The following is a 17,742-nucleotide window of genomic DNA, read 5'->3' on the forward strand; positions in this document are numbered from 1 at the left end:
ATTTGTTATAAAAAAATAGAAATAGAAATTAGGAACATAGAATAATCTAACGGAAGTGGGGAATTATAATCTCTTATCTAATTCCATGGCCTCACCAACAGTATCAGTCAGTTTAGCCCTCAAGATTTATTCCTCTTTTGAAGCCAATGTCTAGATTACTCATAGATAATCAAATTCAGTGTACGGACATCTCTTATATGGTTGTTTTATATTAACTGTTCTTCAGATTTTATGTGACTATTCAGTCACATGGTTACATCTTGTCTCTCTAAAATATAAACAATCTTTGAGCAGAGGAAAAAAGTTGGCCTTTAACAGAGTAGTTAGTGATGATAGCAATATACGAGGTCTGCCCAGAAAAGTCCAACCACTGTCAATATAACGAGAACAGTGTGCATGACATCGATGTAACCTAGCAGCCAAGGAGAGTGGACTTGAATGTGCATGCATGAACAATGACAACTTCACTGTACTAGTCAGTGGGGGCGGTAGACACCAATGAGTGAGCATGTGTACTGTGTGGCCATCACATTCAAAATGACTGAGCAAGTAGAGCAATGAATCTTTATGAAATTTTGCATTAACCTTGAACATTCCTCTGCAGAAGCTATTCAGATGATTGCTGCAATTATGGGAACTGGTGATTGGCAGCTTCATCATGACAACGTGCCTACATTCATCACATTTCATGAATGTTTTTGGTAAAACGTCCAATCACCCACATGACTCAGCCCCCATACAGCCCAAAATTGGTGCCCTGCAACTTCTGGCTTTCCTCAAAACTAAAATCAACTTTGAAAGGGAAGAGATTTCAGACTGTCAATGACATTAAGGAAAATACAACAGGGCAGCTGATGGCAATTGGGAGAACTATGTTAAGTCCCAAGATGCCTAATTTGAAGGGAACTTAGGCATTACTGTCTTATGTACAATGTTTCTTGTATCTTTTTCTTCTTCTTTTTTTGGATGGTTTTATAAACAATTTATTTATTTTTAAATGTATTTTATTGATTATCTACTACAGTTTTCCCAATTTCCCCCCCTTAATTCATGTCCTTGGGTTGTACTTAAGTTCTTTGAGTTCTGTTTCCTATACCATTTTTTACCTTTCCCCATCTATTTAATGCCTATCAATTTATGCTTCTTCTTCCCTGTACCTTTTCCCCTCTATTCCTCCCTTCCCTCTCCCCACTGAAAACCCTCCATGTCATGCCCATTTCTATCATTCTGTTCCTGTTCTAGTTGTTTGCTAGGTTTTTGTTTTGTTTTGTTTTGTTTTCAGGTTCATTTGTTGATAGTTGTGAGTCTGTTGTCATTTTACTGTTCATATTTTTTTATCTTCTAAGTCCCTGTAACATTTCATATAGTAATGGCTTGGTGATGATGAACTCCTTTAACCTGACCTTATCTGGAAAGCACTTTATCTGCCCTTCCATTCTAAATGATCGTTTTGCTGAATAGAGTATTCTTGGATGTAAGTCCTTGCTTTTCATGACTTCAAATACCGTACTTCTTTCCAGCCTCTTCTTGCCTGTAAGGTTTCTTTTGAGAAATCCACTGATAGCCTTATGGGCACTCCTTTGCAGATAGATAACTCTTTCCTTTCCTCTTGCTGCTTTTAAGATTCTCTCCTTATCTTTAATATTGGGTAACTTAATGATGATGTGCATTGATGTGTTCCTCTTTAGATCCAACTTCTTTGGGACTCTCTGGGGTTCCTGGAAGTCAATTTCCTTTGCCAGATTGGGGAAGTTTTTCCTTCATTATTTTTTCAAATAAGTTTTCAATTTCTTGTTATTGTTCTTCTCCTTCCGGCACCCCTATAATTTGGATATTGAAACATTTCAAGTTGTCCCAGAGGTTCAAAAGTCTCTCTTCATTTTTTTGAATTCTTGTTTCTCATTCTGTTCCAGTTGGATATTTATTTCTTTCCTTTGTTCCAAATTATTGATTTGAGTCCTGGTTTCCTTCCTGTCACCACTGGTTCCCCGAATATTTTGCTTTATTTCATTTTGGGTATCTTTCATTTGTTCTTTCATTTTTTCACCAAGCTCAATCATTTCTGTGAGCATTTTGATTACCAGGGCTTTGAACTCTCCATCAGATAAGTTGGCTATCTCCTCACTGCTTAGCTCTCTTTCTGAAGTTTTGCTCTGTTTTGGCCATATTTCTTTGTTCAGGGCACATGTTTCTGTTAAGTTGTAAGGGGGAGGGGCCTTAGGTATTCACCAGGGCAAGGCAACCCTCCTTGCTGAACTGCAGCGCTGCTTGTGGGGGAAGGGCCAGAGAGGGAACAAGGCAGCTCTGCTGCTCTCTCTAGCCCACTTTTCAACCAACTCTTCTGTGAGACTGGGAGTTTCTCCCACGCAGCAACCACGGTAGTCCATGGCCAGCTCTGAGTCTCAGTTTCCCCTTAAGTTAGCCCCACCCACACCGCCCAGTGCCTGGCAGCAGCCAGCCCCACCCCCATGGTCCACTGCATCACACAGGTTCTCTCCATCCTCACCTTACCCGTCTGGTTGTTCTGTAAGACTGTTTCTTTAATTCTGTGGTTGTCAGAGTTCCATTCAGTTTAATTCCCTGGCACTTCTTGTTGTTTACTGATTTTAGATTGGTTGTTATCCTTCTTTTGGTTGTGCGAGGAAACAAAGGGTTTCTACCTACACCTCCATCTTGGCTGGAACTCTCTCTTGTATCTTCTTCCACAAATGTCTCTTATTTTTCATATTACATGGCTAGATACCTTCTGGACAGACCTTGTATATCTAGTTATTTATAATTTATAGTTTATCAAACTCTAAGTGCTCGACATTTGTTATTTAACTGCCAAGTGATGGGCTACTAACTAGTAAGGGTGGGATATGAAGGACTTTACTCCCTTTGTACTTCATATAATTTGTCTTTAGTGGATTATGAATTTTCCCTTCCAATTTTGGATTGCCTACATAAAAATGGATAGCACAAGCAGAAGGCATAGGCGGTGTTCTTTACTTTTCTCTTTTCCATTGTTACATTTTTATACATGGTATACATTATGTAACAAAAATATACTCTTACATTATTGTTTATTCCCATCTACATATTCAAATCAAGGCCAGCCACAGCCAGTGAAGGGACCAGATGCCAGTGCCTGTCAATATCGCTGTGACATTTCTGGTATCCTACTAACCCTGCTATCGGTAAGTCTGCTGATCAGCAGAGGCACAGGGACTGTGGAGGTTTCATCCAGACAATAATAATTCATTTATTCTTATACCAAGACCTGAGGGTTAAAAGACATCCTGCCACAATCCTTTCTGTATCAATTACTTAAGTCTCTGGGCAACCCATACCATGGCTTTAGAAAATTAAATGTAATCTACAGAGACTCATCAAGAGTTGCAGTTCTAGGACTTCAGTAACGACCTAGCTATGCTCTCTACACTCATTACACAGTTTTAGAGGTTCAAACGTCACAGGAAACTGTTTCACATGCCAATGGCTGCCACACCCGGCTCTACAGCATACTTTTCTGCCTATTAGATGTATTAGACAATCCTCCACACGTCTAGCCATTGTCAACAAAGAAACAGGCAAGCTGGAGAGAAAAGCCAAAATCTTAGGTTGGACACTTTTCAAGGTAGGCAGACACTCTGGTTTAGCCTTTAATGAAGTATGTTTGGAGTAATATAAATAATAAATTAAGTGTTAATAGTCCTCAAAGGACTATTAATAATTGGAATTGTGACATTTTAAAAATAACATTATTATTATTACATCTTCTAATACCCAAAGCACATGAGACCAAAATTTAAAAGTCACAAGTTGGCCCTGGCTGGTGTAGCTCAGTGGATTGAGCACAGGGCTGCGAACCAGAGGATCAGGGTTCGATTCCCAGTCAGGGCACATGCCTGGGTTGCAAGCCAGTTCCCAGCAGGGGATGAATTGGAGGCAGCCCATACATTGAGGTTTCTCTCCCTCTCCCCTTCCCCTGTAAAGATAAATAAATAAAATCTTAAAATTATATATATATATAAAATAAAGTCACAAGTTGGATCCACTTCAACATTCTGAATCCATATCCTTCTTTCGTCCTTTCATCCATCCTCATCTCTCAACATAGACTCACTCTCTACACTAAGAACCTGCAAAGAGATCCAAATACAACACTCAAACACTGGCTGTCTTCAGTTACAACACTACATACTCCATTTCCTGCCATTCCCAGCTTTTGGTCACACTAGTGTCCTCTTCAGCTATACTACTATGGCTCTCCAAAATACTGAGTAATTGCCTAAATTCTTTTGCACCTACACAGTGTTAAGACTTGAAACACTAGTCACTCGCCAGAACCCCTGCACCCCTCAGTGCAAAACCCATATTCCTAAGCTACCACACAGAACCCAAGTTCTAGCAGCAATGATGTTTTAAAAGTGCGTGGAGGTCACCCTGAAAACAGAGGTCTAACTCTGCCGTATCACCTACATCTACTCAGTGAATATTTAAGAGCTACCATGTGGGAAAGGCTCTATATGACATGCCCTTCTTTTGTAGAAAACGGTTCTCTCTCTCCTGTCTGTACCTGTGCTTTCTACTCCATTTAGGCAGTCAGCCCCTTTTCCAACTCCTGTGAACAGCCCTTCCTGACTCAGATTAAAATTTTTTCTTAATGCTTGAATCCTTAATAAATTTTATATATTCATCCAACTTCCCCCATTACTGGTATTTCTGAATCTAATTTGAGTCTAAAATCTCTGCTGAATATTGCTTTTCTTATTACGGGCTGACAGCCATTTCTAGTTACCACACTCACTTTCTGATATATTTAAGTATGGGTATTACCTTTTAGCAGTATTATTACTTTATGTGCATCAGAATCACTTGAAAAACTTGTAAATATACACATTGCTGGGCTAAAGAGTTTGCATTTCTAGTATAACTGATGCGCATGCTACTAGTCCAGGAACCATACTACGGGAACCATTCCCTTTGAGAATCTGATGAAAGCTATTAAGAACTGTACATACATATAAGAATTTTCATGCATCTTCAGGAGGTTCATGACTGTCACTTGTACATACTTTCTGCTCTCTGTATCTTTCTGAGAAATGCTAGGGACACAGTGTTTCCTGATTTGAATATAAGAAGTGCTGGTATTAGGAGGTTTGCATGCCAACACCCCCTACGAGTGAGAGGGAACTGCTTGGTGCTGGAAAGTAAGTTCTGTCCAATGGGCTGATCTCTTCAGTCTATGTCTCTCCTTAACATGCATGTCATCATTTTTCCATATTTCTGGTTTAACTCTCAGAAACAAAGACGCATCACTTATTTAAAAGCCTCTTTGGAATTACTCAAACAGAATTCTATTTTAGAGGTGAGGAAGTAGTCTGGTAGAAAGAACATAAACATTGGATTAAAACAGAATTGGACTATAGTCCTGTTTCTGCCTTTCTTAAAGATATAACCACTAAGCTTTAATTTCCTCATTTATAAAATTAGAGATTTTATAGGAAAATCATTTATTTTCCCTTTTCAGGCAAAGGTTATACAAACCCACTATAAGGAATGAAAGGGGAGTGGTTCTTATTTACAGTAAGAAATTTAAATGTCGAAGGTCTAAATTAAGAATATGGAAAGATTGAACTAGATAATTTGCAAGAGGCCTCCAAGAATTTAACAGTTTGTATTTATGAACTCTAATCAGCAAGCATGTCATTATTCACTTATATTTTCTATACAGACTCAATAATCACTTATTCTTTAACTCAGCATAGACAACTTTTTTAAAAAACCCGTATCTTCCTTTAGTTTTCTCTTGTCTTCTCTATTTCTTTTGCTCTACTGTGTCTAAAAAATCTGAACATTGACTAGAAAAATAAAACAATAAATTATTCTCCTTTCCTCAAACAGGCCTGTGTAAGATACATCTTGTCAACACAGAAAAGCCCCTTTGAAGAGGTTTCCCTCTGTACTTCCCAAACAGACAGCCAGTATTCACTAAATTCATCTTTAATCTGTTCACTAAGATCACTCAGAACTTGGCTATTATAGATATCACTCAACTCTGTATGTTTTATTTTTTAAAGATCTACCAGATATTCTTTTCTCAATCTACAGTCCTAGAAGTTTATTGCAGGAACCCTTACACTGGCTGTAAATGAATGAATTGGTGAAGGTACACAAATGTCTGCAAAATTACCCCCCAAATCCAAAGTTCTATGAATCTACAAATTATCTAAGCAACAAGCAATTTCCACTATACATATACCTCTTGTAGAAGGCGTGGATCCAGGCAGTCACCATCATCATTAAACATGGACTCCCAGCTCTCCTCAGTAGCAGCGCTTCCCTCCACGTGAGAAGTTTCAGTAGCTTTTGGGTCCATGGATGTCTCTATAGAAACTGATTCTATATCAGGAAAGGATGTACCAAGTTCTATATTCTCTGAGTCATCTCCCTCTTTTGATTTGAACTCTTCAGCAGTTTTCAGTTCATGCAATGCCTCTGTTATATCATCAGTACCATCTAGATCATTGCCCAACGCACTATCTGAAAGTGCATTTGTCCCATTTAACACACTGAGTTCAGAGTCCAAAAAGATGTCACAATTACTACTGGCAATCTTCTTTAAAGGCAAGGCCGAAGCAAAATCTGACGAGTTCGCTATCAACTTTCCTGTTGACTCGGTGAAACTAGAAGAAATACTCTCAGCATAAGTATCTGAGCAAGCAGTCAGGTTGCTGAAATTTTCAGTGTCCTTCCCACTTCTAGCTACATGAAGAGGGGCTATATCTGTACTCATTTCTAAATATTTTGAGAAACTACTTGTGTTGCTACTGCCCTCATCAGCTATTCTAACTGCAATGACACAAGGATTGTCTATAGTTATTTGGTCAGATATGGTACCTGTAATGTCACCTACAGTCTTAAACCCATCACCTGTGTCTGTTTTACAAGCAAGGGCAGCTGACTCAGAGGGTTCATACTTTACACATAACTCATTAGCAGTGCTGTCATTCTCCTCACAGTCTCTAATCATTGGTGAATCAAAAATGCCATTTGTGCTCTCTAGCTTGTTGACTGAAGTCATTTTATGAGAGATGTGACTCATTGTCTCAGGAATGGAATCTATGCTTTTCTGACCCAAGGTGAAATCTGTACTATTAGCTGTATCACCAACATTCTCAGCTTCAAAGTCTACACAAGTTTGAGCAGCAACACCCTTTGGACTTCCAGGAACAGGAAGAGTGGTCGTGCCTGCACTGCTGAGCTTCAACATTCCACCTGATGTCTGCATGCCTTGTTGTACAGTTCCAGAATCAGAGCTTAGTTTTACTGGTGCAGTCACACTCTCAGGTCTCAAAACAGAATGATAAACTCCAGGAAATTGAGACTGCATCTCTACAACCTTGGCATCAGTTTCAATCCTGCTTTCTAAATCTCTGTTTTCAAATGTTTCCCCATTTAGTTCAGGCCTACTGAAATCACAGAATTCCACATTTTGGAATGGCTTCTTTAGAATCGAAGACTCACCAATTTCTGAACAAGACTGAGACAGAAGCAACCTCTCTTGTCTTGTCACATCTGTGGTTTCAACCCCCAAACACTCCACCTTCTTTGGCTTAAAATGTCTTTGTAAAAGTTCACTAGGTACAGTCCCAGAATTTAGCACTCCTTGCTGATGTTCTTGGGATAATATTTCTTTGGATTCTGTCGCTCCCCTCTTACTACAAACCCTATCTTTATTGTTGTCTTGAAAGCATGTGTCTTTTCTTAATTTTGTTGAAGATTTCTTTCCTTCTCTATGACTATGCTCCTTTTTATCGGGATAAATACTTAATCTTTGAGCCTCGGGTTTATCTCTAAAGATCTCCTTTGGGGAGAGGCAATCTTCTTTTTGTTCTTTCCCCGTAGAGTCAGGCAGACCATATTTTTTCCCCTCATCTCTTGTCTTGAGAAGTGCTACGCCCCTTCGAGCTTTAGGAACATAAAGTGCCATGTCAGGCCTTCTGGTTCGAACCCTGCATCTTGCTGCTTCTTGCTGCATGGCGCCGCCGCCGCAATCTGCGAGAGAGAGACTGATTTAATCACCAGAAACTAATTACACTGTATTGAATCAAGAGATTCTTAAAGAGTAAACAGAGGTCCTACTGATCCATCCTATAGAAACCCTGAAGCTGAAAAGAAGAAAACATGCCATAAAATAATTCATGCATTAGGTAAGCAAGTAATAAGAATAAATTCCAAAATAATTCATGAGTCCATGAATTTCATCCATGTATCCTCTTTCTTCATATCATTTTATGAAGAAATCATTTATCTCTACCTCTCGAGTGCTCTCTACTTTTTAAACAAGTAGCCTTTTTTGGGCTGAATTAAAATAGATCATTATAGCAGTGATTTTGCACCTATCAAGTACTCAAAAAACACAACAATCTCCATATTCTAAGAGCTCAGAATTTTCATTGAAGAATATATTCAAGGAGGACCCTAACAACACATTTGCTCAACATATTTTTATATATATAAAAAATTTAAAGAGTAACTTAAATGGGAATAACTTGAATGCAGGCTAGAAAATGAGGCAATGAATCAGGGACTGCTTCTGAACTATGATTTTTAGGAAGAAAAAATAGTGGGAGAGAGAGAAAGCCATTATTCTATTAATACTATTTAATCAAATGACCTACTATAAATTTTTTTCTTCCAGAAGCAATAAAACGGGTCTGGAGAGGAAGGAGGGTGGAGACAAAGGAATGTGATGAGACAGCTCACACTAGTAACTCCCTGACAAGCTCTACCATAAGGTACTCAGTGGAATTTAAAAAGGGGAAAAATTTAACAAAGGTTAAATAAAGCTTCATCTATGTGCTACACAATTCATACTGAGTTATATTTTTAACTACAAATTTTTTAATTTTATTTTTTAAGATTTTACTTATTTTTAGAAAGAGAGGGGGAGAGAGGGAGAGAAACATCAGTGTATGGCTGCCTTTGCATGCCCCCAAATAGGGCCCTGGCCCACAACCCAGGCATGTGCCCTGACTGGGAATTGAACCAGTGACCCTTTGGTTTGCAGGCCCGTGCTCAATCCACTGAGCCACACCAGCCAGGGCTATTCTTTTAATCTTCAAAAAAGTGAAATAGGTATTGGTTTGTCCAGAGCAAAAAGAGTAAGAGGTAGTACACACACACACACACACACACACACAAATAACCATACACTTTTCAATTTACCCATTAATATTCACCATGTACAGTTCAAAGGAAAGAGATAATAATAGGAAAAGAAAGGCCAACAAACCCTGTCCACTCTTTTCCAGATCCCTAAGATTCTACCTGATTCAGAATACATGTACTTCCTCAGGTAAAAAAAAAAAAAAAAAAACTTCTGCTCTCAAGGTCCAGATTGATTTCTTTTTTTAATCCTCACCCTAGGATATAGTTATTGATTTGAGAGAAAAAGAATGTGTGTGTGTGTGTGTGTGTGTGTGTGTGTGAGAGAGAGAGAGAGAGAGAGATGGATGTGAGAGAGAGAGAAAGAGAGAGAGAGAGAGATGGATGTGAGCAAAAAAACACCAATCAGTTGCCTCCCATAAGTGTCCCAACCAGCAATGGACCCCATAACCTAGGTATGTGCCCTGTCCAGGAATCAAACCTGCAACCTTCTGGTGTATGGGACGGTGCTCCAGCCAATCAAGTCACCCATCCAGGGCAACACAGCCTATTTTCTTTTCAGTCCAAATATATAGCATGACCCTTATCATCAACTGCCCTGAGTTTTCTTCACGTCCCTTTTCTCTTTTGATGTCCTAATTAACTAGCCCATCAATCTTCATAGATTTTCTATCTTTTTTTCCATTTGTGGAAGAATAGGGCTTTAACATTGAGCCATCCCAGGATTTTTTAAAAATGCCTACTTTTCAAAAACAGAAATACTAATGTGTACTGGAGGCGATGCCACAGACAGTGTATCTTTTATTTTTAGGGGTCAGCACAAACGCCATCTCCCAATACCACAAATTATGCAGTCGAGTTTCCCACACTGGGGGAAATCACAGGGGTCAGCACATCCCAAGTGCAATGGATAAACCTCTCCCTGGGAAACCCACCTCCAGGATCATGGTAACTCCCCTGCCAGGTAAGTAGGACACAGTGTATCTTGATCTCAGTTAGCAAACATCTGAAAAAATACATTATGATGAACTTTTGTATGTAAGACAGTAAAACGTGATATACTAAACAGAAGTGGATAGGTATACAACAAAAAAGTAATGATAATGGATAGAGGTAAATTTAGAAAAGGTTATTTAAAGGAGGACTATGTCCCCATAGCCCTTTGAAGTTCAATTATTTTAAATAATTTGGGTGTCTATTGTTAAACAACAATAGACATTGAATGCTTATCAAGTATGTAACTGATACATAACAGGATTAATAGACACCAAAAATTGTAAAATCACAATTCAGTATCATTTTTACAATTTGAAATGCTGTGCTGAAAGAAATATCATGACAAAAGAATGAATAAACACCAAGATCTGCTTTGGGTTAAAAAGAATCTAATACAAAAGACTTGACTTGTATACAATTTCCCCATACACAAAAAAAATCTAAAGGCTTTTTTAAACTTCATCTACAAAGCCAGTAAGAGTTAAACTATCGTGGAAGTTTAGAAAGGCAACACAGTCTTAGATTACAGAGTCTAGAAAATATATGATACGATGTATGTTTAAAGGAACTGAGTGGTCTGCTGTCTACTTCTTGCCCAGAGAGGTCTAAACAGAAACATCACAGTTACCTTTATGCCTGATAAAGAGAACAAGTGTTCTCTTCCAGGTTTCTATGCTTCTGTATTTCTCTAGAAGGCAGTACCAGAACCAACTGGTAGAAATTTTAAAAAGGAGAAAGGAAAAAAGTTTAGCTCAATATAAAAAGAACTCCATCCACCTCTAGAGTTCTCCAACATTATTTTTAGGTAACAAACCCTGTATCTAGAATCATTTAAATACATTGTGAACGAATTTCTGTCTGTAAGATAAGTTGGTCTGAATCAATTTTAAGCATTCTTAAAACTAAATTCTACGATTCTATTTCTCGTCTGCAACAGACACATATCAAAGACTTCAAATTTAACATTAGATGCTACAGCTAATAACTTGTAAATCCCAATCCTCCTTTTTTTTAAGTTAATGCCCACATATTGTCATGATACAATTTCCTAGAGCTGAATAACAAAATAATAAATTTATACTTTTATCTATTTCTTATCAAAACACTAAATTCAAGTATGCCATGACCAGCAGTGTGCTAGTAAATGTTTAGCAACTGGCTTTTCCAAGTCTAGTTTGGCGAACTGGTTGATATTTTTGTTATGTCAGTAATATCAACAATGTGAAGTGATAATCATTTTTGAATCAAATATATCCTCAATTTCTGAGCTATGCACAATGTAATAACTAAAGGCATGACACATTTAAGTTTGTGTTATTATAATTTTCTCCATCACTTAAAGTCTAGGCAATCAATAAACAATTATCAAACTTGGATTTATAACATTTGCCAAATTCTGTGGTGTAAATATTCCCACCTTGGCTAATTTTAAGATATCACTGTGATATCATTCAACACAATAACAGGAAAAGATTCACAGTAGCACATGATACAGTATTTCAACTATAAAGGTACAATATACAAAAATAATTCAAGGTCATTGATCATAGTATTATGTAGTAAAATAACTATAAAGCAATGAACTTTGAGTATTTACTATTTTTTATAAATGTCATCTATTAATAATAGTAAGCTATGCAATTTAAATTTTAATACTAGCTATGTTTAACAATCAGGTTGCAAAATTCCTAAATTCGAACAATCACCTTTCTCAGTCAAGTGGGAGATGCTCTAATACAAAACTGGCTGTGACAATCCTTTCATAATAATTCAGACACAGAAAAGAGTAGCATCCCCACCCTGTGGACTTTCAAGATAATGCCAATTCAATTTAAAAACCTGTTGTGTTTTCATAAATTTCTTTTACAAATGTAGACATGAAAGGCCTTTAAAATACTGGGAGAAGGAGTGCCTGTCATATGCAATTTTTAAAATGTGTCTTGGATTAAAATTTTCCCACCCAGGTATTTACTAAAAGCACTTAATCTTTTCTTTCTCACTTTTAAAAGTTTTAACTTGTTTACCATGTTCTAAGTGGTTTTATCAGTACCTGTCCAACTACTTCTTTTGCTTTATCATTCTCACAACCATGCATGTCCCTCTCGCCCCTCTCTCTACACACAATTTTTGCCCCTGAACCTTCTAAGGACAAATTACAGACATCACGACCCTTTACCCTGAAATGCTTCAGAGTATATTTCTTATAAATAGGCATATCCTCTTAAACAATTACAAGTTAAAAATATCAGCAAATCTGACACTGACATTTTTATCAGATCTAATGTAAGTATTCTGATTTTGTTAGATGACTCTCTACTTTCCTTTGTAACATTATCTCCCTCTCCAATACTCGATCCAGTTTAGAATCGGGTAGTTACCATGTCTCCTTAGCCTCCCATATTCTAGCAAGTTTCCACAGCTTTTCATTGTCTTTTACGACTCTGACATTTTCTAAAGACTAGCTCCTCCTCCCTTTTAATTGAACACCCCTCATTTACTGTAGTACAGAGGTGGTCATGTGTTCTTATCAAGGCATCACATCTGGAGGAACATGATTTCCATCTCTCCTCCAGTGGTGATATCAACTTTGATCACCTGGTCAAGGTATCGTCCAATTTCTCTACTGTATAATTATTGTGTTATATTCTCCCCCTTGCAATTAATAAATAGTCTGTGGGGCAACATTTAATAAGCATGTAAATATCCTGCTCCTCAACAAAATTTTCCCCTAGATTTTACATATACTAATGATTCTAGTCTGATCCAAAATTTATTACAATGGAGGCAAAATGATGATTTTCCAACTCTACAAGTCCCTTCACATTTACTAGTCAACACCTGGCATTTTTCACAAAAAAAAAGGAAACTATATATCCTTCCTCACCACAGAAATTAAGATTCCCTCAATTAGGTACCCCCCAATCTTAGCTTTCATAGTTGGTCAATATACTAAAAACATTTTTTAACTTTTACAAATTGAAGTTGAAAGTAACTATCACCTCATCAAATGTCCCATTTATAAAAAGAAGGAAGAAAGCACAGAATTAAGTTTGGTGTTTAAGCACAATGATTAACCCATTCCAAGTGTCTGGTAATGTCTATTTCTCTGTCCCTTTTTAAAGCCATTTCAAATTCCTTTGGGAAGGAGACGAGGCACAGTCATTTCATATTAACAAGCATACATGTGAGAAAGTGTGGGAGAAAAACATATTTTGTGATAAATACGTAGACAATATATTTAATATCTATTTTCAACTTACATTTGTTTGAACTAAAATATTCTGTACAATGAAATGCCTCAAATGAGGAATATATTGAGTTCTGACCCTGACATCTGCTTCAAATGACTTGCAAAACTATACGATAGAAAAATATTTATGTACAGTATATATTAAAATACCTATGCAAATATCCTGAATGCAAGGTTCAACAATTCAAATTTCAATTCAAGATGGCAGGTGAAGCACGCAAATATACCCTCCCCTGCTCAAAACTCACATGGACCCACACTTACCTGGGAATTCATTGTATGACAAATGTGGCACTTCAAATTCACGGAAAAATATAGAATATCCAATGTCAGGAAAACTGCCTGACTTGCTTGCCAATACTCTACTGAGAATTTTGTGTGTATGTTCATGTATCATTTTCCTTTCTAGTACTGGGAATTACATGATTGGGTTATCAAGGTTACTGTAACATTTATTAACTTACATATCAATGTTATGTAAGTTAAAGATTTATGTATAAGCCTGCTTCAATAGACCTTTAACATTATCATTTTTAAACATTTTCACCAAAAATTACCATTCCCAGACAGTACTACAGATGAGTTATACCAAACATTTAAGGAGAAGTAAGCCCAGGCTTATACATAAATTTTTTAAAAGATTTTATTTATTTATTTCTAGAGAGTGGGAGAAGGGAAGGAGAAAGGGAAGAAAACATCAATGTGCGGTTACCCCTTGCATGCCCCCGACTGGGGGAACTGGCCCACAACCCAGGCATGTGCCCTGACTGGGAACCGAATTGGTGACCCTTTGCTTCACAGGCTGGCACTCAGTCCACTGAGCCATACCAGCCAGGGCCACATGTACTTAGTTTTCATCTTTTAATAAATGCTCCCATCCTTTAATAAATTTTTATTTCTATTGTTACTGTTAAAAAAACTGTTGTCAGTTTGTCATTGCTTTTTGCAGGTATCTCTTTTTCCTCTTTGGTAATTCTCAAGATATTCTCTTAAAAATTTGGTGTTCTCAAGTGTCTACTGTGTGTTTAGCATTGTAGACTGCCCTCTACTAGGGCAACACTATTTTGAGTATTTTAGCTCTGAGTCTTACCAGTTCTAGTCATTCAGGGCAGTATTCTCATATTCATCTAGAACATCAACAGTTTTCTCTTCACATTCGTCTACTCTGCATTTTATCCTAGTCATTCAGTTTTTAAATTTTAGTGACTAAAGTCCTATTTGTCCCCTACCCTGCCCTGATCTCTTTGGTCTTATAAATAGTTTTGTTGTTGTTCTTATATTTGTTATCTTCTTTTATCTTTAATATTTTAACACTTATTATTTAATATATAATAGTATAATTGTGGCATTTATTTTAAAGTTAATTTTTTACTTAGATTTTGTATAATAAGTGCTAAGCATTTCTTATTTAATAGTTCTACTTTCTAAAGTTCTTGAGAATTTAATTCTGCTGTCTCTTGGGTCTCCGGCTTTTGTTTTAGGCACCGTCAATTTTTTTTTTGTAACTTTGAGTATCGAGCTCAACATCAGTGGGGAATTATCAACAGCAACGGGAATTCCATACAGACAGACAAGTGCTCCTCTATGGAGTGGTTCTGCATTAAGATTGAGGTTTTCTGGCCTGGACCCATGCAGTAAGTATAAATTATAAAACTCAAACTCACAGGAGAGTAAAACAATAGCTACAAAATCTCAGGAAACTTTCTCTTTCACTCAGAACCCAGATGAACACAGACAAGCTTCTGTATTTTCTTTCTATAACTGAGAGTACAATGCTTTGAGATTCAAGGCTCTGGGAGGTGAACTCAGTTTCCAACTCACTGCTCCCAGGTCCAATGCCCCCACTCCGATATCACACATGGTTATTAAAATCTAAACCTTCAGTTACCAAGAAAAGCAACCTTAGTAAAATAAAAAATAAGCAAAAAATGTAAACAATCTAAAAGAGAAATATCTTAAAATTATGGCTCATTCATATATCCAAATGGACCGATATCCAAAACATAATCCTAAATGAAAAAAATTGTGATCCAATTCATTTTTTTGCACACAAGTGTATGTGTGTACATGAGCGTGACGTCAAGTATGGGCTATCCTTCCTGAGTCAGAAACATAGCTCCAGACTTGACTAGCTTCGACCTCAGACATATTACTTAAATTTACTGTGGGAAAAGTTACCACTCTAAGCCTTACTCAAAGCATAAAACGACAATAATAATACATTTATGTCACAAGGACAATCAATAGATTAAATAAAATAATGCACATACAGATATTTGCCAGTCATGGTAAAAGTCTCAATAAAGTTAGCTATTGTTGAGTTCCTTAAGTTACAAGCTTGCACAGGGAATCAAAAGCCCTTGTAATACAGAACCCATTTCTACTTGACACTTACATGTACTTCAACTATGTATCCTGGCTTTGCCCACCAGTCTCTAACAGTCTAATGTTATAAAAATCCAATAATACAAAGTAAACACATGCAACTCAACTGTAAAGTGAAAAATGCAAAACTTGAAAAGAGCGCAGGATTTCATGAAGTCTATGAAAATAATACTGAAAAAAGTGCTCATCTTACAACAAGACCCTTGGGGAATAATGACAAGGCAGAATCACACCAGTGAATGACTGAAGAAGGGAAAACCCAGCAAAAAAAAGGAAGAAAATGTCAAGGGAGTAAGAAAAATCTCTTGAGAAATTGCTAAAGCTCCCACTGTTTTGGTAAAACTGATGCACTAGTCTAGTCTATATGATAAATCCTAAGAAAATCAAACAAAGTGAAGGATGCTATAAGACTATTTCACAATTTTAGTGGAATAATTATACCAAGAAAGTACATCATTCTTTGTTAATTCTAAGAATTAGCACAGCTGTAATTACAACATAAATTTTATTACATATACAGTAAAATAAATGTTTTCATTTCAGAAAATTGTCCCTAACAAATCTTTTTTTCATTAATAACTATAAAACTTTAGTCTTCATTTTAATGAAGGTATTTTCAGAGTACTAATTTTCTCACTTCACAAGAATTTCTCATAAATGTATATCCTAAGTGGAGAAAGGCTATTATCTAAACTCTTAACAGTGGTTAAAACTGGTAGAGTAAAACAATAAGGGAAAAGAATTAAGAATTATTAACTTTTTATACATATACCACAGCACTGTTGAAGTTTGTTAACATAAATGTAGTATTTTTATTATTATTATTATTATTTTCATCTTCATCCAAGGATACACTCACTGATTTTAGAGAGGGGGAAAGGAGGGAGAGGGAGGACAGGAACATCAATAGGTTGTCTCCTGTATGATCCCCGACCAGGGACCAAAGCCGCAACCCAGGCATGTGCCCTGACTGGAAATCGAATCTGCAACTCTTCGGTCTACAGGATACTGCTCCAAATGAGCCACACCAGCCGGGGCCATAAATGGAGTATTTTTGTAATTACAAACAAAATCACTAAAATTCAAAGATTTGCTATTGTTTTAGTATGAGACCATTACTATAAATTGCTATAGAAGAAAGCAAAGGCAATGAAAATTGATAAACAGATCTTTACTAGACAAAATCGCTATAATTAGGGAAAAGATGAATGAAGAAAAGAATGACTTCTTTAACATACTTGACAAGACAATAAAATAAGCAGCACATAAATTACTTGATGTTGAAAAGACACCTTCAAATGTTACAGAATGTTGGAGCAATCTTTACTTTCTGGTCAAGAATGGATCTAGATATACAATGTCCATACAATAGCCACTAGCCACACATAGCTACTAAGCACTTGAAAAGTGGCTAGTCTAAATTGAAATGTGCTATGCATGTAAAATACTGCTGGATTTCAAAGACTTGGTATACTGCCCCCCCAAAGTAAAACGTCTCATTAATATTTGTATTAATTGTATGTTGAAATGGTACTATTTTGGATATAATGGGTTACACAAGCACATTAATGTCATCTATTTATTTTTGTAGTTTTAAATGTGGCTACTAGAGAATATACATGGCCCTGGCTGGTGTAGCTCAGTGGATTGAGCACAGGCCTATGAACCAAAAGGTTGCTAGTTCAATTTCCAGTCTAGGGAACATGCCTGGGTTGGGCACCCAGGTCCCCAGTAGCGGGGGGTGCAAGACACAACCACACATTGATGTTCTCTCCCTCTCTTTCTCCTTCCCTTCTCCTTTCTCTAAAAATACATCAATAAAAAATTTTCAAAATACAGCCCTGGCTGGTGTAGCTCAGTGGATTGAGCACAGGCCTGCGAAGCAAAGGATTGCTGTTAGATTCCCAGTCAGGGCACATGTCTGGGTTGCAGGCCAGTTCCCTGCAGGCCAGTTC

General features: G+C 37.0%; 1 protein-coding gene and 1 non-coding gene across 3 annotated transcripts in view; both read right to left on the minus strand.

The window, feature by feature from the left end:
* R3HCC1L (R3H domain and coiled-coil containing 1 like) overlaps positions 1-10,863 on the minus strand; it is a 39,764-nt gene extending 28,901 nt beyond the window's left edge. For both annotated transcript variants that reach the window (XM_037050789.1, XM_037050788.1), the window contains exons 1-2: positions 10,781-10,863; positions 6,248-8,043 (exon numbers count right to left, since the gene is read on the minus strand). In XM_037050789.1, coding sequence (XP_036906684.1) covers positions 6,248-8,026 — 1,779 coding nt within the window. In that variant the 5' untranslated portion in view covers positions 8,027-8,043; positions 10,781-10,863. The remainder of the gene's footprint in view (positions 1-6,247; positions 8,044-10,780) is intronic.
* On the minus strand, positions 9,965-10,128 carry LOC118990327 (U1 spliceosomal RNA). The gene has a single exon (XR_005067202.1). It is a non-coding gene; the product is annotated as a U1 spliceosomal RNA (small nuclear RNA).
* Positions 10,864-17,742: the final 6,879 nt, after the last annotated feature.

The sequence above is a fragment of the Sturnira hondurensis genome, unplaced genomic scaffold (assembly GCF_014824575.4).
Source record: "Sturnira hondurensis isolate 20B ecotype Veracruz unplaced genomic scaffold, ASM1482457v3 Scaffold0006849, whole genome shotgun sequence".
NCBI lineage: Eukaryota > Metazoa > Chordata > Mammalia > Chiroptera > Phyllostomidae > Sturnira > Sturnira hondurensis.